The 26143-nt window shown below is 33.7% G+C and overlaps 3 protein-coding genes across 3 annotated transcripts in view; 1 reads left to right on the forward strand and 2 right to left on the reverse strand.

Annotated features, from left to right (window-relative positions):
• Nucleotides 1-26143, forward strand: part of LOC134847523 (cyclic nucleotide-binding domain-containing protein 1-like) — a 380437-nt gene that overhangs the window by 63623 nt on the left and 290671 nt on the right. The window lies entirely within an intron of this gene.
• Nucleotides 435-21731, reverse strand: LOC134848586 (uncharacterized). The gene is made up of 19 exons (XM_063866102.1): nt 21476-21731; nt 21138-21224; nt 20684-20875; nt 16632-16851; nt 16302-16558; nt 15388-15548; nt 14963-15135; nt 13985-14270; nt 11995-12148; nt 11050-11103; nt 10547-10672; nt 4795-4938; nt 3887-3955; nt 3744-3806; nt 3597-3648; nt 3022-3166; nt 2280-2432; nt 1429-1608; nt 435-719 (listed from the first exon to the last, which is right to left on the reverse strand). The coding sequence occupies exons 1-19, from the start codon at nt 21481-21483 to the stop codon at nt 550-552; spliced, it is 2694 nt and encodes an 897-aa protein (XP_063722172.1). The 5' UTR covers nt 21484-21731; the 3' UTR covers nt 435-549.
• LOC134848202 (uncharacterized) overlaps nt 24634-26143 on the reverse strand; it is a 31133-nt gene continuing 29623 nt past the window's right edge. Inside the window, exon 3 of the mRNA XM_063865575.1 lies at nt 24634-25698. Coding sequence (XP_063721645.1) covers nt 24681-25698 — 1018 coding nt within the window. The 3' untranslated portion in view covers nt 24634-24680. The remainder of the gene's footprint in view (nt 25699-26143) is intronic.

The following is a 26143-nucleotide window of genomic DNA, read 5'->3' on the forward strand; positions in this document are numbered from 1 at the left end:
TTTTTGAACGTTTGACAACGAAAATAATTATTTATTATGATAAGTTCAATCGTGTCTCGACCTATGATATGTATTTCGGATGACTATTGTATAAATGTTTTTGTTATATTTTGTGATGTTTTCGGAAAAAAATGAATTAAGAAGTAATAAATTTTGTTTCGTATCACTCTGAGGTGAAAAATTATATTCATTTTGACGCTCGCATTGATGCTTTGAGCTTCTCAACTTGTCATTTTTATAAATCAAGTTGAAATTTCCAGATTGAGGTGAATTGTTTAAGATTTTGCAAGTAGTTGTAAGACAGTCGAAACATACCCAACTTTCGTCGAGAAAGTCAAAATATGAAAAAACTTTGAAAAAAATTGAAAAGACGGAGGACATTTGAGTCCAACAACGATTATAAGATTTTGAGAACAAAAAACGATTTTGTTCATAATTTATTTAAGATGGGTGATTTATTGCTGATTCATTTTATCCCAATTTTTTTTTGTGCAGAAAACACGATTTACTAGAAATCAACCATTTAGTTCTCTCTTCGATGTCTTTCGATCACAACTTAATAGCTTTTATCTTCTCCCGTTTTTCCATTATTCTCTCGTAGGCGTTGGGTCCAAACATCTTGTCGGGTGGCTTCAACTGTTGCTCGAACATCATGTTCATCACTGCATCTAGACACTTCTCGTACGGAACTTTCTTCTCAGGCAGGTAGTTCGGGTCACCTACAGCAGAAGATAAGTTAAGTTGATAAAATTGCATTTTTTCCTGATATTGGGTCTTTTATCCAAAATGATCAGTTTTTTTTTGGTTATTTTTTTTTTGGTTATTTATTCAAAATACGGTCTGCTAGTGTTCTGGGAGCGCTCAAAAACTCACTTTGGTCGATCAGAAAAAGGTGTTTTTTTTCGAGCTCCCGGAACACTAAAGACTAAGATTTCAACGCACAGACCAAATTTGGAAAATTTTGGAAGTTTTTAGGAGGTTTTGGAAGGGTTTAGAATAGCTTAACACACTTAAAACAGTTTTTTTTTTGGTTTATTATCTAATCATAATTAGTGTTGGTGCCAAACTCATATTACAGAAAAGTTTTAGGGTTCTTTGATCAATCGAAGTCTAAAATTGTGACAAAGGAGAGACCTTTTGCTCTCTAGGTTCGTTTTTTCTGTAAAAAATAATTTTTTTTTATGTTTTATTAGAATAATTCAGGTGTCGGTGGGGAATTTCAGGAAAAGCAGCGACTCGATTACAATGATACCTGTTTTTTATCGGCTAGCTCCCCTCCATAAACTTTAGAAATACTATACAAAAAAAAAATGAAAATTTTCTCAACGTGTTAATGGATAGCTGAGATTAACTGGTGCCTTAAATGGTCGAATCTCAGAAGGGAGGTGGGTTCGAATCCATCCCCTGGCAGCCATAAATTGTACTCACTGAGATACTTTCTGACTTCGATCCCGTTGACAATCGGATCCATCCAGGTTGATATTCTGACAGCACTTGGCTTCAGTCCGATGTTGTCAGGAACATAGATGAAGAAACACGCATCCAGAGCATCTCGAAGACTGAACTTCATGAAACACGAGTAGGGCTCGTACGGCGCATCGGCAGCAGCTAAACCATGAAGAAATTATGCCCTAGTAATCTCGGAAGGCAAATGTTGCCATTAGCAAGAAATAATCAAGGCTTGGCATTATAATACAAAATTAAATTTTGAATTTTTTGCTGTTTTTGGTATATTCACTGGTTTTTAAAGTTTTTGCAAGTCTCTAGCAGATAATCAGCGAAATCTCACAGCGGATTTTTCTGGCTTAAAGTCATCAGCATCATCATCAGCTAAAGTCACTCGAAACACAAAAAAAAATTTAACTTTTTAATTTTTAAATTTATAATTTGATTATATTTTGGGTCCATTTTTGCGTAGTAGCAAAGACATATGGGCATTTCTGCAATCCAAGGCGAACGCAAAAATAAGCATTGATTACAATACTTCGAAATCGTTTCTTAAAGCGTAACTTATCTTTAATATAAACTGTATACCCCTAGTGTACTTGGAATGCACATCTTGCAAGAATCTATTATTTACCAACAATCTTTTATATAAGGATTAATTAACAGTAAAAACTTCTGACTAATTACACAATAGTTTTTTAAAACTATAATTCTAAGCTACCTATTTCGAGAAGTTTTTCAAAAATCATGCACACACCTTTAGAAACATTGGTTTTGCATACCCCTGTGCAATTTTTTTATGTTTCCTTCGCTTTAGGGGAAACTTTACTTACGCTGGTGTGCTTGCAGGACTGCCCTCTGAATCTCCTGACTGCAAGGGTACTTGTCCAGTCTGTTCAGTGCCATCTCCAGCTGAGGGGGTCTCACCACCTCTTCCCCCCTCTTACTCTTAGTCCCAATCACCCGTCTCAGAGACTGCTCGTACTCTGCGTAGAAATATTAAGCATTTACAGCTTACATAGACTTAGAAAATCGGAAGAAGAATTTTGAATATCGGAACTAATTTGCCATTAGTCTGTTATGTAAGCGTTTCCAATTTTCCGGTTTTATTCAATAAAATTCAATTAGAGCTCCCATGGGTACCGAAAATCAACTCTAGTTTGCCAGAGTTTGCCATGCAAAAAATATCTCCGCTTTTTATACACAGTAGTTTTAGGGCAAAAAGATAGGGATGAAAGATAAGAAAGGCTAAACTACAAAGAGATTTTCATAAAATTTATTGATGATGAGAGCTCACTAAGAAGATCCGATTCATTCAATAAAAAAAGATCCATTTGAGTCTTTCAAACGTTTCAGCGCAGAAAAACATATTAGAAATAACCAGTAAAAATGCTGTTCTTGGCTTTTCTGGAACTTTTTTGAACGATAAATAGCATTTTCAACGAGTGCGCTCCCCCATCATCCAGGTTTAATTCGGTGTCCGCGGCTTTCATAGAAAATTTCTAGATTAAGTTTTATTTACCCCCCCCCCCCCACACTCCCTCTCTCTCTCTCTCTCTCTCTCTTCCCCCTTACCATTTCTCTGCTGCAGGTAGTTCATGAGTTGTTTCATGGTGGGGTTGATCTGGAAGTCAGACTCCCCGTAGAAGGTTTGTATCTTCCGCGTCAGAATGAAGTAGTGCTTGTAGAACTTGTTGAAGTTGCCAAAGGAGCTGGCCGCCTAAACAGCTTATCTTCAGACAGAATGATAAGTCTTCTTAAATATCGTGTTAAGAAATCGAAAAGCTAAATTTTTCTATTTTGTTTCGGTGAAACTTCATTTTTTGACAAAAAAACTGAAAAAAAACTAGAGTTTTAAGAAGATGTTTCCGCTAATATAAATTTAAAAAAATAAATCATTCGGATTTTTTGGAATGAGTCGACAATATATTCGATTAAGTAAAAATGATTCGATCGATAACACTACTTAGTACCCTAACACGTAAACATAATCCGATCTCTCACCTAATATACAGTCTGGTGTCAGCATAAACCATGTTAAGACTTATTTGTATCTGTTTAAATATGTGTTAGACATATCTGAGATTTGACCTTCAGAAAAAAAGAAATTTAATGAGAGATTTGATCCAAAAAGTCAAGTGATTACTTGCCTGTTTTTTCGCCCTTTCCAAATTAAGTCGCAGCAGCACTCCTCGAATCCATCTGTAGAGAAAAATAGTTTTTTGAGACGCTTCCAATATAGTAATTAAAATCATAAAAATTCAAATAGTTGGTAATTTTGTAATCAAATATATTACCCTTGAAGTTTCTTCGTTGCCTTATTTACAAGTTTCTTGTTCAATTTGTCCGATTGAAACGCCCTGGAAATTAATTCAGACATCGTTTTTTTACAATTCATTTTTTTTTTTCAAAATAGATGGAAATGAAGTGAGAAAATTACTGATGAATGAATCCCGTTGCGGCAATTTGTTTCAACCGCCCCTCGTCAATTTTACGCTGCCTCAAAATCCTGAAATCAGAGACAAAATGACATGTTTGTAATTTTTAGAACAACTTTCCGGAAAAATACTATGAAATTTATGTTAAACATTGAGTGACATAAAGTCAAAATTGTTTTAACTAGATCGCCAAAACTCAAGAGAGCTTAGAATACTGTGATTTTAGCTATATAAGCAAACTACTTAACATTTTGGCGCGTGAGGGGATGATTATTTTCCCGAGTTGAGCTCACATTAAAATTAGCGATGAAAAAAGTGGGAAAAAAACAGCGATCGCCATCGATAAAAGATCGCTGTTCATGGCCACAAAAGCAAATTTTTTTGGCTGATTAACGCTAATTTAGCGTTGGAAAAGCTATCAATTTTTTATCGATGGATTATCGATAATTTAGCACTGGAAAAATTAACAATTTTATAGCGATGAAAGCTTACAAAGTTTTTCGATAATTTGAATTAAGTTTTTGAAAAATTTATGATGATAAATGATCAACTTTCATGATAAATCTCATGATAAATTTTTTGATAATTATCTTTTTGATAATGAACATTTATACAAAGTGCTCTTCAACTGATGCCCATTCTAGGACTCAGTGGTTCTGCTCTTTAAGCTCTCGACGTGGCCTGTTCGATGAGCTGAAACTCTCTTTGGTTCATCCCCCCCCCCGGCATTGATAATTGTATTTATTTGCTTTGTAATTTAGCTGGTAAATTCAAACTTAACTTAACCGCTGCAAAAATCTGACATTCATGCCTTAATATTGTGGCACGTTTGTTGCAACAATACCATATGAAATCATTATAAAACAAACAATTTTAAACGTGAGAATTGTAAATGGGATGTTTTGCTCACTTAGCAGCCTGTTTTTGTCTCTGCTTCTCGAGCTCCTTCGTCTTCTGCTTGACCTCGTCTTCCACCTTCCGACCGAACTCCTCCGCGTCAGTCTTGATTTCACTCCTCAATTCATCCAATCTCTTCTTCAGCTCTCGGTTGGCCCTGAGGCACAAAAAGAGTAGCGGGTTTGGGGGAGGGGAGAGAGGAAGTTGTTGGGTGGCTAGGACAATTTTTAAGATGTTCTTGATCGATCTAAAGATGAGGTCGACCAAAGTACATTTTTTGGTAGTTTAGCACAACCCTTGAAAAATTCACAAAGCCTCTCTTGTTCTGAAGCGAACACTTCTTTCAAGTTGGTCTGGTTACCACGATAAATTCTAAAGTACTTCCTTATTAGGACTAGAGTAAAAACAGTAGAAAAATTTATGACGCAAAGATGATTCAAGGTAAGAAATGGGACTCTTTTCCAGTTTCCGCACACCTTTCAATTTCAATTTTTAAAAACTCCTTCATTTTCTAATGCTTATCATAATTTCTTATACTTGTAATAACTTGTAATGAATAGTGAATAGATTAGCAATTTTGATTAGAATTTTCTTCATACCTTACATCGTAACATAACCCATTTAGCTGTAATAACAAGAAAAACAACTAGAAAAAAGGGAAAATTTGAAAGGTGGGGAGTGGAAAAAGCCAGAGATGGTTATCCCAAGTGTTTCTATATATTTTCTTTCAAAATTAAAGTTCATTTCCAGTTTCCAACTTTTTCTGAAAAAAAGTATACGAAAATGTGTTAAAAATGATTTTTGATGTTCAAAACTGCAATGAAAATTTACAGTGTGAACAAGTAAAGATTTGCATTTGAACAAAATTTTTTAGGTAAATTGGTTTATTAATCATTATAAAATGTTTTGCTTAAATTTTTTTCTGTTCTTACCGAATTATTTAAATGCTGTGCTTTTTCAGCTAAAAACTCACTGTTGGCATGAAAGAGTGTGTTCTAAAATTGAAATGTGAACCGAATTTTCCAAAAACAGATAATTTTCATTGCCAAAAAAAAACATTTTTTTGTTTTACTTCAATTTCCCATTCTCCTTAGTTCTTCAAAAAATAGAAAAAACACACAAAATCTTTTTAAAGAAAATTGGGAATGGTGAGTTAATTTTCCAACCAGTTTTTTCTAGATAATCAGCAAAATTCAAGTCAAAAAGTTACAAGAGGCAGAATTTTTATTGGATGTCTTCGGATTAATTTGCACAGACCAAACCGATAGAAAGAAACTATCTGAACGATTTTCTAGTTTTTTATTGGATGTTTTTGGAGCATTTTGCACAGGCCAAACCGATAGAAAAAAAAAGCAGTCGAAAGTTTTTCTAACTTAAGAAATATAGTGCAAGTCCTTTCCGGGTTTTCAATTAAATGCCATAAACGCAATTCATAAAACACACAACGTAAGCTTCCAAAGTTATATATAGAACCTGTGGAAAAAGCTAAGCCTTCAGTAACCCTAATACGAAAATTATATAAATGCTTAATATGAATTACTTAAAATGAAAAATCTAGCCTTTCAGTAACTCTAATACGAGAATTATAAAACCATAACTTTTTATATAGTTAAGCTCTGTTTTATTTTGCAATTTTTGAAATTCAGAATTGCCTATGAAAACTTTGAAAAATATCATTGGATAAGATGTTCCATTCCTGAAGCGTTCTGAAGCGTTCACTTCTTTCAAGTTGGTCTGGTTACCACGATAAATGCTAAAGTACTTCCTTATTACGACTAGAGTAAGAACAGTAGAAAAATTTATGACGCAAAGATGATTCAAGGTAAGAAATGGGACTCTTTTCCAGTTTCCCCACACCTTTCAATTTCAATTTTTAAAAACTCCTTCATTTTCTAATGCTTATCATAATTTCTTATACTTGTAATAACTTGTAATGAATAGTGAATAGATTAGAAATTGTTATTAGATTTGTTCTTCATACCTTACATCGTAGCATAACCCATTTAGCTGTAATAGCAAGAAAAACAACTAAAAAAAGGGAATATTTGAAAGGTGGGGAGTGGAAAAAGCCAGAGATGGTTATCCCAAGTGTTTCGATCTATTTTCTTTCAAAATTAAAGTTCATTTCCAGTTTCCAACTTTTTCTGAAAAAAAGTATACGAAAATGTGTTAAAAATGATTTTTGATGTTCAAAACTGCAATGAAGTTTTACAGTGTGAACAAGTAAAGATTTGCATTTGAACAAAATTTTTTAGGTAAATTGGTTTATTATTCATTATAAAATGTTTTGCTTAACGTTTTTTCTGTTCTTACCGAATTATTTAAATGCTGTGCTTTTTCAGCTAAAAACCCACTGTTGGCATAAAAAAGTGTGTTCTAAAATTGAAATTTGAACCGAATTTTTCAAAAACAGATAATTTTTATTGCCAAAAAAAAAACATTTTTTGTTTTACTTCAATTTCCCATTCTCCTTAGTTCTTCAAAAAATAGAAAAAACACACAAAATCTTTTTAAAGAAAATTGGGAATGGTGAGTTAATTTTTCAAACAGTTTTTTCTAGATAATCAGCAAAATTCAAGTCAAAAAGTTACAAGAGGCAGAATTTTTATTGGATGTCTTCGGATTAATTTGCACAGACCAAACCGATAGAAAGAAACTAGCTGAACGATTTTCTAGTTTTTTATTGGATGTTTTTGGAGCATTTTGCACAGGCCAAACCGATAGAAAAAAAAGCAGTCGAAAGTTTTTCTAACTTAAGAAATATAGTGCAAGTCCTTTCCGGGTTTTCAATTAAATGCCATAAACGCAATTCATAAAACACACAACGTAAGCTTCCAAAAACATATAGAACCTATGGAAAAAGCTAAGCCTTCAGTAACCCTAATACGAGAATTATATAAATGCTTAATATGAATTACTTAAAATGAAAAATCTAGCCCTTCAGTAACTTTAATACGAGAATTATAAAACCGTAACTTTTTATATAGTTAAGCTCTGTTTTATTGTGCAATTTTTGAAATTCAGAACTGCCTATGAAAACTTTGAAAAATATCATTGGATAAGATGTTCCATTCCTGAAGCGTTCTGAAGCGTTCACTTCTTCCAAGTTGGTCTGGTTACCACGATAAAGGCTAAAGTACTTCCTTATTACGACTAGAGTAAAAACAGTAGAATAATTTATGACGCAAAGATGATTCAAGGTAAGAAATGGGACTCTTTTCCAGTTTCCCCACACCTTTCAATTTCAATTTTTAAAAACTCCTTCATTTTCTAATGCTTATCATAATTTCTTATACTTGTAATAACTTTTAATGAATAGTGAATAGATTAGAAATTGTGATTAGATTTGTTCTTCATACCTTACATCGTAACATAACCCATTTAGCTGTAATAACAAGAAAAACAACTAGAAAAAAAAGAAAATTTGAAAGGCGGGGAGTGGAAAAAGCCAGAGATGGTTATCCCAAGTGTTTTTATATATTTTCTTTCAAAATTAAAGTTCACTTCCAGTTTCCAATTTTTTCTGAAAAAAAGTATACCAAAATGTGTTTAAAATGGTTTTTGATGTTCAAAACTGCAATGAAATTTTACAGTGTGAACAAGTAAAGATTTGCATTTGAACAAAATTTTACAGGTAAATTGCTTTATTAGTCATTATAAAATGTTTTGCTTAAGTTTTTTTTCTGTTCTTACCGAATTATTTAAATGCTGTGCTTTTTCAATTAATAACCCACTGTTGGCATGAAAGAGTGTGTTCTAAAATTGAAATTTGAGCCGAATTTTCCAAAAACAGATAATTTTCATTGCCAAAAAAAAACATTTTTTGTTTTACTTCAATTTCCCATTCTCCTTAGTTCTTCCAAAAATAGAAAAAACTCACACAAAATCTTTTTAAAGAAAATTGGGAATGGTGAGTTAATTTTCCAACCAGTTTTTTCTAGATAACCAGCAAAATTCAAGTCAAAAAGTTACAAGAGGCAGAATTTTTATTGGATGTTTGCGGAGTAATTTGCACAGACCAAACCGATAGAAAAAAACTAGCTGAATGATTTTCTAGTTTTTTATTGGATGTTTTTGGAGTATTTTGCACAGGCCAAACCGATAGAAAAAAAAGTAGTCGAAAGATTTTCTAACTTAGGAAATATAGTGCAAGTCCTACCCGGGTTTTCAATTCATAAAATTCATAAAACACACAACGTAAGCTTCCATAAACATATAGAACCTATGGAAAAAGCTATACCTTCAGCAACCCTAATACGAGAATTATATAATTACTTAATATGAATTACTTAAAATGAAAAATCTAGCCCTTCAGTAACTTTAATACGAGAATTATAAAACCATAACTTTTTATAAAGTTAAGCTCTATTTTATTTATTTTGCAAGTTTCTGAAATTCAGAATTGCCTATGAACATTTTGAAAAATATCATTGGATAAGATGTTCTATTCCTAAATCTTTTTTAAGCAGAAAAACAAAAATGACAGACATTATGTTTTTCTTCTGGAAAAAAACTAGTCATACAAAATCTAATTGATGGCAATTGCATGATAGTATTTTATCACAATTGCAAGCGTCATTTTGCTGGCAAAATCAATTCACACACAAAACCTTCTTTCGAAAAAGTTTGATAAAAAAAATTGTGTACTTATTGTCATTAACGGAGTTTAAATCTAACATACTTATCCGAAATTTTTTAGTCTATGCTAAGATGATTGTGCGTAAACACAATGTTTTGTGGATTTTTTTAACATTACTTCCCTCCCCTCCTCCTTTCAAAAAAGGGGGAAATAGTTAAGCAGGTTAAATTAATCGAATTTTCGACCAATCAGAATTCAACAAAATTCGATTTTTTCATTGAACGCTCTAGCGCTAATTGACTTCCCTCCCCTGTTACTTTCCTCCACTGCTTTTAATTAAAGGTGGCAAGTCTTCACTAGATACCATAGGGAGGGCGATTTTTAAATAGATTTTGTTGTGTTTTCTTGCTTAGAGGTCATAAAAAAATCAGCAAAATGCAAAAAGTTTAAATAAAAGCAGCAAAAGTTACATTGCTGAAAATTGCGCCTTATGTCTTTATTTAGCATTAAAAAAACGACAACAAGACTGCGCGTATCAAGGCGAAATTCTGACGATTTCTACTGCCCTACTCGAAAAAAGTAAAACGCGTTCGACAACAGTTTTTTTGAAAATTGAATAGACAAACAAAATAAAAGAAAACTATCGCACATTTCTAAATTTTTTAAAAAAATTTTTGCCAATTTTTTAAACTATTTAATTCCCAAGAAGGCGCACAAAAATTTCAAAAACTACTTATTTTAAGCAAATTATGTTTCACAGGCGCAAAATTCAAAACCTGTTTTCCCGGCTTTGAGAATTTTTATGTTTATTTTTAACATGATTTGATTCACGACCTGAAGTGTTCTAATATGGTATATCAGTCGAAATATTCCCATGATTATCAACCATACATGATTTTCATGGAAACCGTTTTTTAAAAAGGTTAAAAAAATTGAAGGCATAGTTCATCTCTGCTTGCAATGACCGGAACAACAACTTTCTAGTCAAGAGAAATTTCATAGAGTTAGTCCATTTTATGACTAAATTTTTCTCAAAATCAATCATAAATAACGCCTAAACATCTACAAATATTGAACTATATTGCTCATTTTCCCTTTTGCCATAATGATGGTGGGAAAAGTAACAAGATCCAAAATAACCACGTTTTTGAATTTAAAAATTGATCGGTGAGGGCTCAAAAATTACCTGGCAGCTTCTTCGAGGGTCATGTCATTTGGAAGCATCGATGATCTTCTTCTATTGGTGTTAAATGCTGCAGGTATGTTACTGTTCAAATCAACAACAACTGAAGTCCTTCTTCCGGGAGAGTTACTGCCACAGCGTAAAAAAAAATAATTGCGAAACTAATATTTTACTAAATATTTTAAAATGCTCAACAAAAGTTACAGTAATTGATATTTAATTGAAAATTTATGAGCTTACTTTTTTTATAAGGAAAACAAATGAGTTGATGAAAAAGGAAAAAGTCAAAAGAAAAGCAATACTGGCTCGAAAAATGCAACATTTCTGCTCTCTTTCAATAAATACAGAAAATTAAGTTAGATTGATAGTTTCATCACTGAGAAATTAGGAAATATAGACAGAAAGTTTCGAGCCGCGGAAACGACCCAGAAAGACAAATGCGAAAATTCAAAGACAAGTTGTGGTCAAACAAAACAAAGAGTGCTTCGCTTCAAAATACAAACTACCCAAGAGCATCTTCATCCGACAGGGGAGAATCGTTCCTGGATTTGGTCGACTGCCTGAAATTCGATAAATAACTGAAGTAATTGAAAAATTGTACTCACCTAAACAGTTGGGCTCGACCAGTTAACATACCGCTCGCTTAGCAAAGCCTCAAATTTTTTCATTGGAAAAACTAATTTTTCATTGGAAAAACTAATCAATTTTCTAAACTAATTCAAGCACACTTTTTTTGATAAAAATAAAAGTATGCTAAGCGAGTGGTGTGCTAAACGACATGGTGGAAAGTCTTTTTTTCATTTTTATCAAGTGCTTCTTTTTAAAAAAAAGTAAATAATAAAAACGAAATTAATGGTATGACATTTTCTTTTGTTGTCAAATAAAAAAAGTTGATAAGCTGCTGATTATCTTTCTACTTTTCATTTGTCTTCCGTGTCATTTTATCTCACTGAAAATCTCTAACAAAATGACATTTTCTCTCCTTTTTCTATCAATTAATGTGACACACAGAGAAAGGAAGATGTACCAAATTTGTTCTTTAAAAATTGAGTTTTTTCTCTTGTCGACCTATGTACTACCGTATTGACTTATGTATATTATATACTATAATATCGATTTATGTATGGTCTACTTCTATAACTTGGTAAGAAAAGCGGATCTTGCTCGCAATAGTCGATCACCTCAACCGAGGTACCCCAGAAACGCTCCCTAGATATTAACTATAACATACTCTCAATATCCTGCCCGCATCCCAAATTGGGCGTAAGTAATCGATTATAACGTATTATAATGATGATTTTTTGACAATTGTAACTGATTATAATGACCAAAGTTAGGTCTATTGAAGAATTTATAATCGATTAAAATCGTGATATTTTCCAAGAGTTTTTAATCTCTTATAATCCATTATAATTGTTGATGGGACTAATTTGAAATTAGTATAAATATACCTTTGCTGGGGTAAGTCGTTGAATAGGTTGGATGGTCTTCTGTAATATTCGTACTTTTTCGGTTTGGAAGGGGGCCAAATTTGTTCATCCTGCTTCTCTGCCCTGACAAGACGGTATTTCTTCAGAGGGCTATCTTCAGGCAAAGGACTGGAATCTGAAAGTAATAATTTGGTATCTCAAAAATATAAGGCCGGAAAAGACTGGCACCTGAAATATAAAATCATAAAAATTAGAGTCTTTTCAGGTAGTTGCTAGAACCCTATCATTATGATTACATGAAAAATAAATGTTGTCTACAGCTCAATTAACAACTGAAAAAGCATTTTTTCTGGATACGTTTTTGTGCGATCCTTGAAAAAAAAACTTCAAAATTACAGCTTTCAGTTTGAACTACTCCCGGGTTGACCAAAAATAAATATATGGAAAAAACCTTGTCCTATATTTTTCATATATGGAAAAATGCATATCATACAATTTCCAACAACTCCAAACGTACAAATTGTAAAAAAAACTCTACGATAAGCATTTTTTCATGAAAGATTCGCAAATTAAAAGATATATTATTTTTAGTTGGCTAAATATTTTTGAGTTTCGTTCGAAATCACAATAACCAGGGATTTTTAAAACAAGAAACCCCCTGGATTGAAAAGAATAAAGCTCACAGATTCTCGGCTCTTGAATAATTTACAGTGAGTTTTTATTTCACAGATCACTCAAAACTATGAACAAAAGCCTTTTGTGTACAAAAACTTTTGTGTATGGTCAGAAAATTGTAGGCCAAAAATTATACTAGTCAAAAATCAAGGCTTGATTTTTTGACATATGGAACCGTATATTATAATATAAAAATGTTAAGAATTTTAAATTTGTATTACCACAAAAACTTCCACGCAATTTCGTTTCTTTGGAACGTTCTAGACAAAGATAAAAAATGTTTGCATGCGTTTTTTCTCAAAAAATGCTTATTTGAGCATGAAAGTGATATGGCAACTGAAAATTGAGAAAATAAATTCCTTGAATTTGTTCTTTTTACTTCCAGAGTCTACACATCAGAACTGTGAAAAATGCTTATCATACAAATTTCATTTATGGAATGTGTATGGTGAACATTTTTTCCATTCCCTCCATGTATAAAAAAGTACAATAAGCATTTTTCTTTTATGGAATTGTATCATAAGCATTTGTGTCTGGAGGTCAACCCGGGCTTCCACAATCAAATTGTTTGGTATGTGCATGACCAGAGTTTTCTTGAAGAAAAAACTTAAGTTTCTTTAGTAAGAAAATTTTTTTAACCGGTTACTGTTCAAGTAGCAATGAATGTTCCCACCATAGTCTTACTTAAGTGTAGTTTCAAACTAGTTTTTCAAATAATGTAGTTTTTTGACGTGTTGCGATGAAAAGAACCGATTAAAAAAACTGGAATTTTATGGAAAATGATTAAAAAAACGAAAAAAGGAAAAAAATCAAAAAAGGTTTCAATTTTTTGTAGTTTTTTGAATTTTGAAGATTTTGATTCCAAAAAGGCGCTAAAAATCACTCAAAAAAACTCTCAAGTAAAACTAAACTTTTACGTTTCAAATTAATTTATTGTAAGCTTTTAAGCCATTAAAATATGCGATTATAAGCGTGCTCGCTCGCTTTATTTGCTCAATCTAAAACAAAAATGAAAAAAAAAATTTCAAACCGGTTTTTCTCGACACTGGGAAAAATTTTCAAAAGGTTTTAATGTCTTACGAATAAAGAGTGTAAGGGCTTTAATATGATAAATCAGACAACTCTCCTCGATGACTAGTTGTGGTAGCTGATTTTGCCTGGAAAACAAAAAGTATAAATAAAAAGAAAACAAAATAAAACACACCCGAATGCAAAAGTCCTCCCCATTTTTCAAATGATCGGAACAAAAATTCCTTTTTTAAATTTAGTTCCATAGCAAAAAAGTAAGTACTCAAATGAACATAAAGTTGTAGACAAAAAGTTCATGACAACTCACAATTTTTGTTTATATTAGACAATCTATATTCTGCCCGATTCGTATCTGCTAAAATATCATTCGACCGAATGGGTACTCCTGCAACACTATAATTCCGAGTGGACAATGACGTCATAACAGGTGCTCCGACTGAGTCAAAATTGGGTTTGAATGTCGAGAGAGAAGCGAAAGTTCTACTTCGTCTTCTTCGAAACTCGCCTTTGTCTCTCAGATTTTTTGCGTGGTCGTTATTGCTCCATGATTTTTCGCGTTCATGTTCAAGTTTTGTTTCTTGGAAGGTTAAAGTCTAAATACAATAATTTAAATAACAGGTAATTCTTAAAATAGTTTTTTACGTGCTCACTGAATGAATTAGAGCGTGGCATTAGAGAAACAGCACATAGCAGAAAAAATTTAACAATATAAACAGGGGCAGATCTAGGATTTTCTCGAGGGGGTAGCGGATTTTCAAAAATTTTCGAATATTTGGACTAGCTTTTTTTAGGTCGACCAAATTGATTTTCCGAGCTCTCCTAAAGCACAAAAAAGACGCTGTTTTGGCCAAATTTTTTTCGTCTCAGGCAAAATTAAAAAAAAAACAGGTCAAAAAATATGTTTTCGAGCACTTTTTCGGAATACTTTGACAAAAAATTTGCGTTTTTTTGGCGCGCGCTCCACCTCAAATTTAGTATACATTGGCGCCAAAGGCGCCTTCAGAAAAATTTTAGGGTCGGTCGGCCAAAAATGAATTTTTTAAAAAGTACCAAAGGGGTATTTTTTTTTAGTGCGACCAAATTAATTTTTTGAAAAAGCGGTCCAAAAAAGGCGTTTCAGGCATTTTTGTAAAGTTTTGACTAAAAAAAATGCGTATTTTTTGCCCCCTAAATCCGTTGCTGAACACACTAATAGGCTTATTGTCTCCCTAGTTTTCCTTCCTCGGAAAATACCTGGGTGTTTTTGAAACTATCTGGGTGTTTTTTTTGCTTCTTTAGAAAATACCTGGGTTTTTTTGATTGCATTGATTCGGTTATTCATCTGTGCTTCGTCTATAGAAAGCGTAGTGTTCTGTTCACTTAACAGAAGTCTTTTCATGTCGATTGGCAATGTTTGAGAATGATCTTCTGACTGTGCAATGCTCGTGTTCAGCTGTACTTCAGTCGTCATTTCCTTGTCTAAATTTTATTCAGTTGATTTTCGCTTTTTCACTTCGAAGTATCAAGTTTCCAATATAAGCTATCCAAAACTTAGAATTGTAATGAAAAAGAACCCAGCTTTTCATATCTATAGTTTTAACACACTACAATAGATCCATAAGGAGTAAAAAAACCAAGAGAATATTACGAACTCGAAAAAAAAGCAACAAAAAAGTTCAAGTGTTTATACATGAAATTTTGGTGTTTACGCTCTCGTTTCGAAAATGTTACCTGTTAGATTTCGATTTTGCTCCAACGATTTCTTCAGTTCTTGGTTTGTTCTCGATGTGTAGAATTGTTTTGGAGCCGGGATTGTCATCGTGCTCACATTTGAGTCCTCAGAGGCTAGTTGCATCTTTGGATCTCCATAGATCCTGGACCCATCCCAGAACCTGCAAGGAGAACTTATTGCGCAAAACGACTCAGTGACACTTGGCTACAATTATAAGTCTCGAAGGAACAACTAGTTTTTCAAACTAGAAGTTCAAAAAAAGAAGTTAATTGAATAAATCAATTAACCAGGCATCAAATAAATGCTTGACTTTACAAATAAGTTAATTTACATAGTATATACTTCATCGGCAACATATTCTCTTTTTACTGGTATAACTCAATGATGTTTTGTGAATAAAAAACAAATTCGGCCTCTTTAAGGTCGTTAAACATTATAGAACGTAGTTGAGTTGTTTTCTACAGCACATTAATTATTAATTCCGGATTAATGGCATTTTCGTTTAAGGCAACAAAACTGAAAGCAATTAACCAAATCAAAACTGCCCAGCTAACTTCACTCGTTTTGACAAAATAATCGAGTCGAAAAAAATCCATTAGTTGTATGAAAGTTGCTATTTTAGAATAATTAATTTGCTCAAGGCTACAGATATTGTCACATATTTTACTTGACCTACAAAAGCTGTAGTTGACGCTATATTTTACTTGACGCTATAAAACAAGTAGCAAAAAGTAGGAACAGACAGAGTTAATAAAAATGAGCAAATCATTTATTGCAGTAACTGTTGCATGAAGTCGCTAATTTTTCAAACAAAAATTATGTCAAATTTTCACCTGAAATTTAAATTGCCTGAAACACATCGGCCGTTTTATTTTGTCTGATCCAGCTTTATGCATCTCTTTAATAGACTCACGTGGGTGTTTTGAATGACCCCTTGACAAGTCCCCGTCTCTTCAATTCCTCAACATACCCCACCACACCCTTTGTGTCCACCGTCAACCCCACTTCAACCCTCCCCCTCCCCCCTAGAGTGCCCCTTGTCATCCCTCCCCCCTCGTCGGTGGTAATGCTCAGTGGAATCAACAGGGATCCTTTGGGATCTGTGTTCTGGATCTCGTCCAGATATTTATCCAGTAGAGTTTGTTCCAGTTTAGACTGCGGTTTCTGCATCTAATAAAACTTTGAAACTCAGTATATATAAAAAAAAAATTCTGGAAAAGTTTTCCACTCGTTTGTATCTGACCTGATTTTGGTCCTGTCTGTACTTGCTCTTAGAACTAGACGGTCTCTGACACTCCACTATCTGGGTGCCCGCAACATACTCTGGAACTGAGTCGCCTTTTTGCGCCCTACCTGGACTATTGTTAGCATTGGCCCCCGGTATAAAGTGCTCCTGCGCCTTGTGATGGTGTTCGCTCATAAGTGTTTTGTTGTTATTTTCATCACGACTGGGAAATTCGTTTCTGAAAATCAAATATAACGTTAGCAAGAAATGCCTAAAGATAGTCGGTTGCTGTGCAATTAGCAAATAATGTTCCGATCCTCCTGGGTTGTGTGTGCTATATCCCTTAACCTAAATAACATCATGGCCTTGGCCTCTATTTATTATAGTTTTAGTATCAAAGTTATTGCTGAGTAATAACTGCCTGCCCACCCTAATTATTAGTGCTAACCACCTATTTAACACTCTCTATGGGTTGTTGAGAGAACGCGGTCGACTTTTGAAGCTAATTGTTCCAACTTTCGATACGAAAGTAACGGAATATTTGGGCTCGGGGTTGGTTTTTTTGTTCCAACTTTCGATACGAAAGTAACGGAATATTTGTGCCCGGGGTGGGTTTTTTTTCTTCAGACATAATTCGACTTTTTACTAGCCATTTTTGACTGAAATTTTTTTATATCATTCAAAAAGTATTGTTGTCTTGAGCTTAAATTTGAAAATAAATTTCACCTGTGATCATTTTTCCTAAAGTTATGGGGGCTTAAAGATTGCCATTTTGGCAAATTTGGAAAACTAACGCGCGTTATATTTCGCGCTATTACCGCGTAAGCGCGAATTTAATCCGTCTTAGAAATTGTTCCAAATTGGTTGAAAGAAGCTTATTTGCCATAATTGATGTGTTACTGGAAGCGAAATTTATCACTTTGTACTTTATATGGCGTGTGGGGGGAAAATATCTCGAATTTTTTTCCAAATTTTTTCCATTTTATTTTCTTTTTTCTCTACATTTAATTTTTTCATGTTATTACTGCATCTTGGACATTAAAATGCAGTCGGAACATTCAAAGCTTCGCCCTGATACGAGCAGTCTGTTTAAGTTAGGCGATCCATTCGGTATTACAATTGTCGCATAATGCTTTAAAATTTTTGTTTGAATGTGGCTGTTAGTTTTTATTAATATGCGAATCATATTTCATAACTACCTATTTATAATCGGAAATGTAAGCCCTGACTGTTCTCATTCAGACCACTTTCATATCAACTAGAATAAAGTTGTTCTCCAACTAAAAACCCTTTCACATAGTATTTGGCTGGGATCTATTGAGACCAGAAAATAAAACTAAGACTAGGATATTGGTATTTAACTAAGGAGTTGCACAAATCTTCCCGTCCAAAAATATGATAGGCAAACAGACGCTCTATCTAAACTGAAATTATTCCACTCTCTATAATCTAATGTTTTAATCAAAAGAAACGGGTCCTCCAACAATCAACACAATTGCCTAGTTGCAAGTTTATCTTCCAAGTAACTCAAATAAAAGATGCTATCTGTCTCTCTCTCTCTCTCTCTCTCTCTCTCTCTCTCTCTAGAAAATCCTAACCAACCAATTACACACAGTAACTCTACACAACTGCTCAATTCGACCTGCTAAATTTAATAGTGTCTCTTCGGAAAACTATTTTTTTGAGGTAATTTAACTGATTTCTCTAACATCACAAATCACTGTTTTCAACTTGTATGAGAACCAACTATTCTCTTCAATAGCTATTTCGTTCCCTAACTAACTGAGAACCAACCGGCCTCTCACACATTTTCTCTAACTAACAACGAGAACCCAACTACTCTCACTAGTAGCTCAATTTGTTCTACCTGAGGATGGGCAATTTTTTAAATCTCCATAAAATTTTTATGTATAGTTAGTGTTATAATTGTCCCTACAAGTCCTCATATTTATTTTGGTCCCACTTTCGCAATGTCTTAACCGAATCCTTCGTCGGTCGACACTGTATTCCAAGTTCATTTAAAATAACTCTTAGTAAGTTGTTCAAATACTAAATCAATTTTCACCTCTAAACCAAGCTACGTTAAATTAATCAACCTATCAAGATTTTTTTATTTATCTTTTTAACGTTCCGACCTCCCGGTGTTGGCGAAAAAACCTTTTTATGAGTGGCTAAATCATTTCGATTGTCTAAAATTCTGGTCAATAATCCATTCAAATCCCGACTTTTTAGCTATTAGGAGAATTTAATTTGCCTATTAGGGGTCAATTTTTGCCAAAAAGTCACCTACGTGGAGCTCGGTTATTATCCCGTCCACTCATGTTATTTATAAGACCTGCTTCCCCTGCCATTTTCCTGTTGTTGCCAATTTTCTTTACTACTTTTCTGTAGTCTAACTGAGTTTCAATCTATAGCTCATTCGTCAAGCTAAGCTGAACCCAATGGTTGTCAAGTCCACTTTATTTAGTTCCACCACTTCAATGTTGAAGTGTAACAATTATATACTTTTCAGCTTCTGCTTCAGTTCCCAGTAGATAAGTTCCCTCCCAATTAGTATAAGTTGGGTGTTCGATTCCCACTTCTAAAGGGCTAGAACCGGCACAAATGCGCCACTTTTGCGGTATGAATTACAAGGTTTTTAAATACAATGTTGGTCCTAAATGCGCAAAGGTCATTTAAAGGTCACCCCAGAGGCACCCGTAGTCAATCATCCTTATTCGGGTTTAGAATCTCAAAAACATCTTACCTACTAACTTTCATCCAAATCTCATTAACACTTCCCAAGTTATCCTATTTCTAAGGTCCAGTATCACTCTTCACGGGAAAAGGCTATTAACACCGGAAAGAGTCAGCAGAGGGGTTTTACTTACAACTAGACCTTTTTCGGGGCTAGTGTCTAGCATCTATTGCTGCTATGAAATCAATATGCCCTCTCTAATTGTTTTGCGTAATTTCCAAATTTCCAATCTAAGGGAAGTTTTACCAAGTGCATGTAACTTCCGGTCCAACATCCTTGTTTGGCTCAATTTATATTACATGATGTCTGTTATCCTTGCCTATCATATCCCAACATTTTGGCTCTCTGCGTTTATTGGGCACCGATAAAAGTCTTCCGGAAGTCGGGGTGGGACTATTTGCTTAGGGTGGGAAGTAGAGGTTCAGGGCGTCTGGGGTTCCAAATTTAAATTCCCTCAGTTAGGTCTGAAATATACTAAACTTTGGTCCTATTCCCTTTGCTAGTTACCCAATTGAATAGAACTATTTGAACTTCCAGGAACCGTTATCCTTTGCCAAGAGGGTTTCCGAGGGGTTCGGGATTTTTGCATGCCCGGGTCAAATCGTCTCTAGTATCCGTCCTATGAGTTTCATTAAGTAAGCTTCCTTAGTATCCATTTGGTGGGTTTGCCATATCGGTACCGTCTCATGAATTTCGCCAGAGGAGGGACTAATTTTCAAGATTCGATTTATGTCGAAATTGGTCATTTGTTTGCTTTTCTTAGTATCGTATTTTTAAATGAATATCAAGTTACGTACTACTCAATAACCTTCACTCTACTGCATGCTTTTCTCGAGGTAAAACTCTCAATCGAAATCTGAGTTTGGCGAAAAAGTGTTTGGATCACCGATCCTGCACATATAACTATATCGTATATGTACTATAAATAACCACAAACAGTTTTTTTCGGGCTCTTTCTCTCTCTCTCTCTCTCTCTCTTCAAATTATGGATCTGTTTTCGCCAAAAGGCCAAAAGAATCTTTTTATATTATCTTGTTTTTAACAAAAAAGAGAAAAATAACTATAGTTTTATAATATACTTTACTTTTTAAAGATTCTGTGTCATCCAAAGCAATTAATAGACTGCAACATGCATATTTAATTCAAAAATTTTAGCGGTAGTAATTTTACAAATAAAATGAGCGTTCGGAACAATCTGTATGACTTGCATAGCGACCGGGTATTCTGAATCTTTGATTTTTCTCAACAGAAATAGGGAATTTACTGAGATATGTAGCTTTTAATGTTTTTGAGCTTATTTGTTCGTGAACAAACTTTTGACTTTGCTTCTTACTTGTGTTTGTCTGGCTTCGCTGGTGTTGCGGTGTTGGTCTTGACTTGTAGAATTCCCACCAGCTTAGAAGCTGAAGTGTCTGTAACCACCGCCACATCTCCATCCAGTTTAAACCCATCCAGTACTATATCATCATAATCGTAATCATCTTCTCCTTCTTTTTCTTTGTTTTCATTCTTTCGATTTGGTGACCTTGAACCAGGAGCTCCGCATTATTAATTGCTCTTATAAGGATTCGTATTTTAAAAAAGCTCCAAAAATTGCAGGAAAATTGTACCTTTTATGGAACGCAGATATCACTCTATGCAAAAAATTGCCTATTTATAAATTCATCGAGCAAAAAAAAACAAAAACCAAAACTAAGGAAAATGAACAAGTATAAAAATGAAATGAAAACAAAAAACTGTATGAAATTGTTGCAATAAAAATAACTTTGCAGAGCTCCTTTCTTGACCTTGTCCAAATGTCAGTGCTTGACCTCCATTTAGGCTGATTTGTAGGTTGTGAAATTGAGGTCAACACTTTAATCCGACTCATATGGCTAAAAATTTGCTAAAATTTGCTTTGTTAATAAAGCTGAGCAATCAAAAATTTATGAGCATCGTTTCAAAGAAGGGAGATTTAGGAACAATATTTCCATCAAGAGTGGAATACATTAAAGCTCTGTGAACCAAATTGGTCGAGTTTCACCAATGTAAAATTTAAAACCAAGCAAAATTTATGAGCCAAACAATTATTATAGAAACGTCCATCTGCAAATTTAAAAGCCAAAATTTTGAAAAAAAAACTTACCAAAACATATCAAAAACTTGTTTTTGTTCCAGTTGTGTTGCAAACACTGCTGATGTATTTGACCAGATTAAGTCCTGAAATCAATAATGCGCAAGTCTCTAGCTAGAATAGATAAATTTCATGACAGATTCAGGACTGTCATAAAAACATAATTTGCCGGAAAAAACTAATATCCAAACTGAAAACTCAGCGGAAATATCCAAAGACACAGTTAATTGAATTTTTGATATATGCAAAAACATCACAAGAGATATATTTCTTTTTCAAGTTACAAAGAGCATCTGGATAAATAAACGCAATTTCAGGTACATAAATTAAACAAAGAGTTTTTTATACATTTTCAGAAGACATTTTAACTTAACGAACATGGAATGAATCGAAAATTGGAAGTTTATTAATATTTAATCAGACGAAAATAAATTCAACGCTGAAGCGAAAGCAGTTTTTTTGCGTGCTAAGATGAAGTTTGAAGAACCATCTGCTTTTGATGGATGAGAAAGATCAGCAAAAAAGCTTAAAAGCCAAGAAACATGGCTGTACGTTTAGAAGCACGGCTCAAACTTATATATTTCAAAATAAACTTAACATGAAATCAGAATTCCTGTATCAGGGCGAGGTCTGGAATCTGTCAGCAGTATTTTCAGTTGTTTGAACATTTTTTGATTTTCGATAAACTCAAAAAAAAAAATTTTCGCCCTCGTGTTAGATAAGAAATACAAACTGACATTTTTTTCTTCTACTTACACAATTTTTGTATTAATCATTGTCCCTCATTTCAATCTAAAAATCTGAGCCAAAACTAATTTGCCCCATTTGCTACACATTGATGCAGTGCTGATTAAACTTAATTGGACAAGTCGAAGAAAACTGGAAACTTTAAACGTTTTTTCTCAAAATGATTTACAAATTGATAAAAAGTGATGAGAACAGAAGTTCTTTTGCGTAAAGTTGAATCCAAAATTGTTCTAAAAGTAATCATCTTTGGCTCTTTTTATTTGTATCAAAAATTACGACAGAAGTAACATTCAATTCTTAAGCTAATTACATGAAAAGTGCTTGTAACAAAGTTCAAATACCATTAGGAAGGCCAGAACCTCAAAAACTTTACAAAACATTAGAAAACTGGTAATAAATTGAATTTTGATTTTTTTATGTAGTAAAAAAGACCTTTGTTGATTTCCACACAAAGACATATACCTGTAAAATGATCTTTGAGAAATAATATTTTTCAAATGTCCGTAGGGCTACATGAGAAACAAACACACTTTGATGTAATTGGCTTATGAATTGACTACCTAGTCTTATCGTATTTTTCGATTGACCAAAAAGCCAAAGTTGATCATATTTATGGTAAAACATTGAGTCTGAAATGATTTGTTCGATGTTTATTTTTTTGAATATCTGAATAATTTACCTAGAGTTTTACTTCAAGCTGTCAACAACCAACGTTAAACTTTTCCCGTTTTGCCAGTTTTTCTTAAGTCGGGTTAATTCAAATCAGCACTGTAGAAAATTTTATATTGTTGCCGCAAACTGACAATGTGCGAATCCCCATAACTCTTTGAAAATGATCACGGGTGAAGAATTTTTTGAAATTAAAATCAAGACCTTGATAAATTTCAAATGGCATTAAATCAAAAATACTGTCGATGTTCTGTCAAAATACTGCTAATTTGTCAAAAATTGTCTGAAAAAATAACAACACACTGAGCCTAAATAATTTTAAGAGAAATAGAAGTCGCTGTTTTAGTTCTGTGGACGTTTCATGAAATACGCAAATAATTAACCTCAAAAAAGATCAGAGCGTATAAAACTGCAATTTGAAATACTTGTATACGCTAGCGCTGCAAAATTCATCACAAACTTTTCTTGGAATGAAAATTGAATGTATCATCAAAATTTTATTCTACAAAAGCAAAAAAGTCAGTTTGCGAAGCAAGGGCAAAAAAATCTATCGTTTTGACCAATGAATGCCTAATACTCTTTGCTTAAACGAAAAATACTTGTAATGATTGAGATCAACCGAAAATTTTTTTCTTGTTCAAACGCTCTGTAACAATTTTGTAGTTAAAAGTTATCTATTTTGTATTTGAGTTTTTTTTGCTCATTTTGAACCTTTTTTTCACTGTTTTAGGAATTTGGAGCTGTTTCATTTAAAGGTTCGGAATGACGTATTTGAATGACGAACTGTATATTTGCGTCCTTTCGCTCTCCTAAATTTTGTTCCGATTTTCAAAAACATTGAGGAATGTATGTGCTCGGGGTGATTTTTTTATATTCAGATCATTTTTACAAAACTTTGGTCAATCGAGGGATCTGTAGGGGTCTAGCCAGGTGTGCACACCACTATAGTAACCTGCCAGTCGTCTGTTCAAATTGCTTGTTTTATTATTACACGTGTGATGAAATATCCCGCACTACAAAATCGTTCCAAATTAAGTTGAGACTGCTAATTTATTTTTATGCTTCCATGCACGACTCAAATTGGGAACAGATTTTTATGCAGACCAAACTTTTAGTATAAATATTAAAAATCAAGTCTTTCAGCAGACCAACGTAATAAACTGATGCATGATTGATTGACAGACTCTAAAAGAAGTTCAGTCTTGGATCAAGCTTCCCCAAATAAGAAAATCATTTTGCGGTTCGTCTACAAAATTATCGACTCCAAAGAAAAAGTCTAAATTAGCGGCAAAACAAACTATTACGCGCGCAATAACACTCGTGGCGAATGGAAGAGCAGCTGAAAAAGTGGTCGCTAATCGCCAATGCCACGTTTGAAGTTAGTTTTCTGACTTACTAATTGTTCTGAGTCTGCTAAAAGATTAGTCTGCTGAAAAGCCAAATAGTCTGCTAAGAACTCCTGGCACCGCTCAAATTGTGACACTTAAACTTTAATGTGATCGGCCCAAAATTCATAGTTTTGCCACTTTTTAAATTACCAAAAACCATTTGGTAACAGTTAAATGGCAGTCGCACCATTCAGGGCTTTGCCCTGATACGAGCAGTCATGTTCAATATAGATTTGCTTCTTTCAAATAATGTTTTTCCTTTAGCACTTGATTTAGGATATACATAATAAATTAACTCTTTTCATGACATTGTTTCCTGCATCGAAAAGGCGTTATTTTATCTTAAATTGACATGTCTGTGTTTGGTACAAATGATAGGCGTCATAACTGATATTGACCTTGAAAAAAAATAATCAATTAAAGTTAGTCTCCATTTTATCTTCGTTGCTTTTGCTGCTGTCTTTATCCAGATTGGCACTACAATTCATTGAGATCAATCCGTCGCCAGAAGAATAAAATACGCCACTATTTGCCAGTCCTTGAGACACCAAAAATAGCAACATCCAGATTGATGTCAACAAAAGTAAACAAGCATAACATAAACAAGTGTTATAGTAGCCAACCCACTCATTTACATAACCCCCGAATAGAGTAGCGCCAAAAGAACGACTAAATGCGGTAAATAGCCCGAAAGACGACGTTGACATGGTTCGGATTTCGGCAATGTTTTTATAACCCAGCGAAAGTGCAAGTTTTTCCATAATCAGGTACTGCGGATTGTAAACTGAAGACTGCAGAGTTCCATACACAAACAGAATAGTAAGAATATAGTAAATATTCTCAAAATACGGAACAATTTGAGGAATATAGAAGCAAAAAAGAATAAAGCAGGTCAAAAATTGGGCACAAATCTCGATTAGGCAGCCATAGCCTAGCTTGGTTAGTAAGCCATAAGCTGGAGCTGCTATAAAGAACCCAATGGCAAACGGAAGAAACATATAACCCGATAATTCATCAGAAATGTTCAAATAATCTTTATAATAAACCGAAAATGCGCTGTTTTTAAAGCCAGATGTTGAAACCAAAATGGTATTTGGAATCAGAAACATCAAAACACGAGGTGTAAATATAAACTTGAAAATTTTTCCGGGTTGTATTTTTGACTTAGTGAAACTAAAATCTACGTGTTCAGGAATGATTAAAAAAGAAAAGATTAGAGTTGATGCTCCAAATAGACCCGTAGATATAAAAATCCATTGATAACCGCCCACTGAGTAGATTAAGCTTCCCAATAGAGGCCCCAAAAGTACGCCTAGTCCATTGGAGCAGTGAATGAGTGCTGTAATCATGGCCGATTTGCCAGGAAATAATCCAGTGGCAAGCGGGAGTCCAGAATTATGGACCAACGCAGAGCCAACTCCATTCGCACACCTGAAAACATGATTAAAATAAGATATGGTTGACAGCTGAAACGAAAAGATTCAATCGAAGTTTTTATATATATTGGCTGAAAAAAGTCTGAAACATGACAAGTAATAAAAATAAAAAATATAAAAACAATTCTATATTAGCGCTGAAGATCCGACCAGCCACGGATCTGGGATTTTCTGAGGAGTCGTGCTTTTAGGCTTGATGGGTTCAAAACAATTCGTGTATCTATCTACCAAATACATTTTTATTAGTTGTGTCTAGTCCCAAACACCTATTTGGGCACTGTTTGGAAAGTTTTGGAAAATTTTTTGGAGCGTTTTTCGGAGTGTTTTCATTTAACTTTCATTTAACTTTCAGGTAAATTTCAGGGGGGAAGGGTGGGCAGTTGAAAAACGCTCCGAAACTGTAATATTTTACATGTTCAGCGATCTTAATTTTTTCTGAT

The sequence above is a fragment of the Symsagittifera roscoffensis genome, chromosome 6, assembly GCF_963678635.1.
Source record: "Symsagittifera roscoffensis chromosome 6, txSymRosc1.1, whole genome shotgun sequence".
Classification (NCBI taxonomy): Eukaryota; Metazoa; Xenacoelomorpha; order Acoela; family Convolutidae; genus Symsagittifera; species Symsagittifera roscoffensis.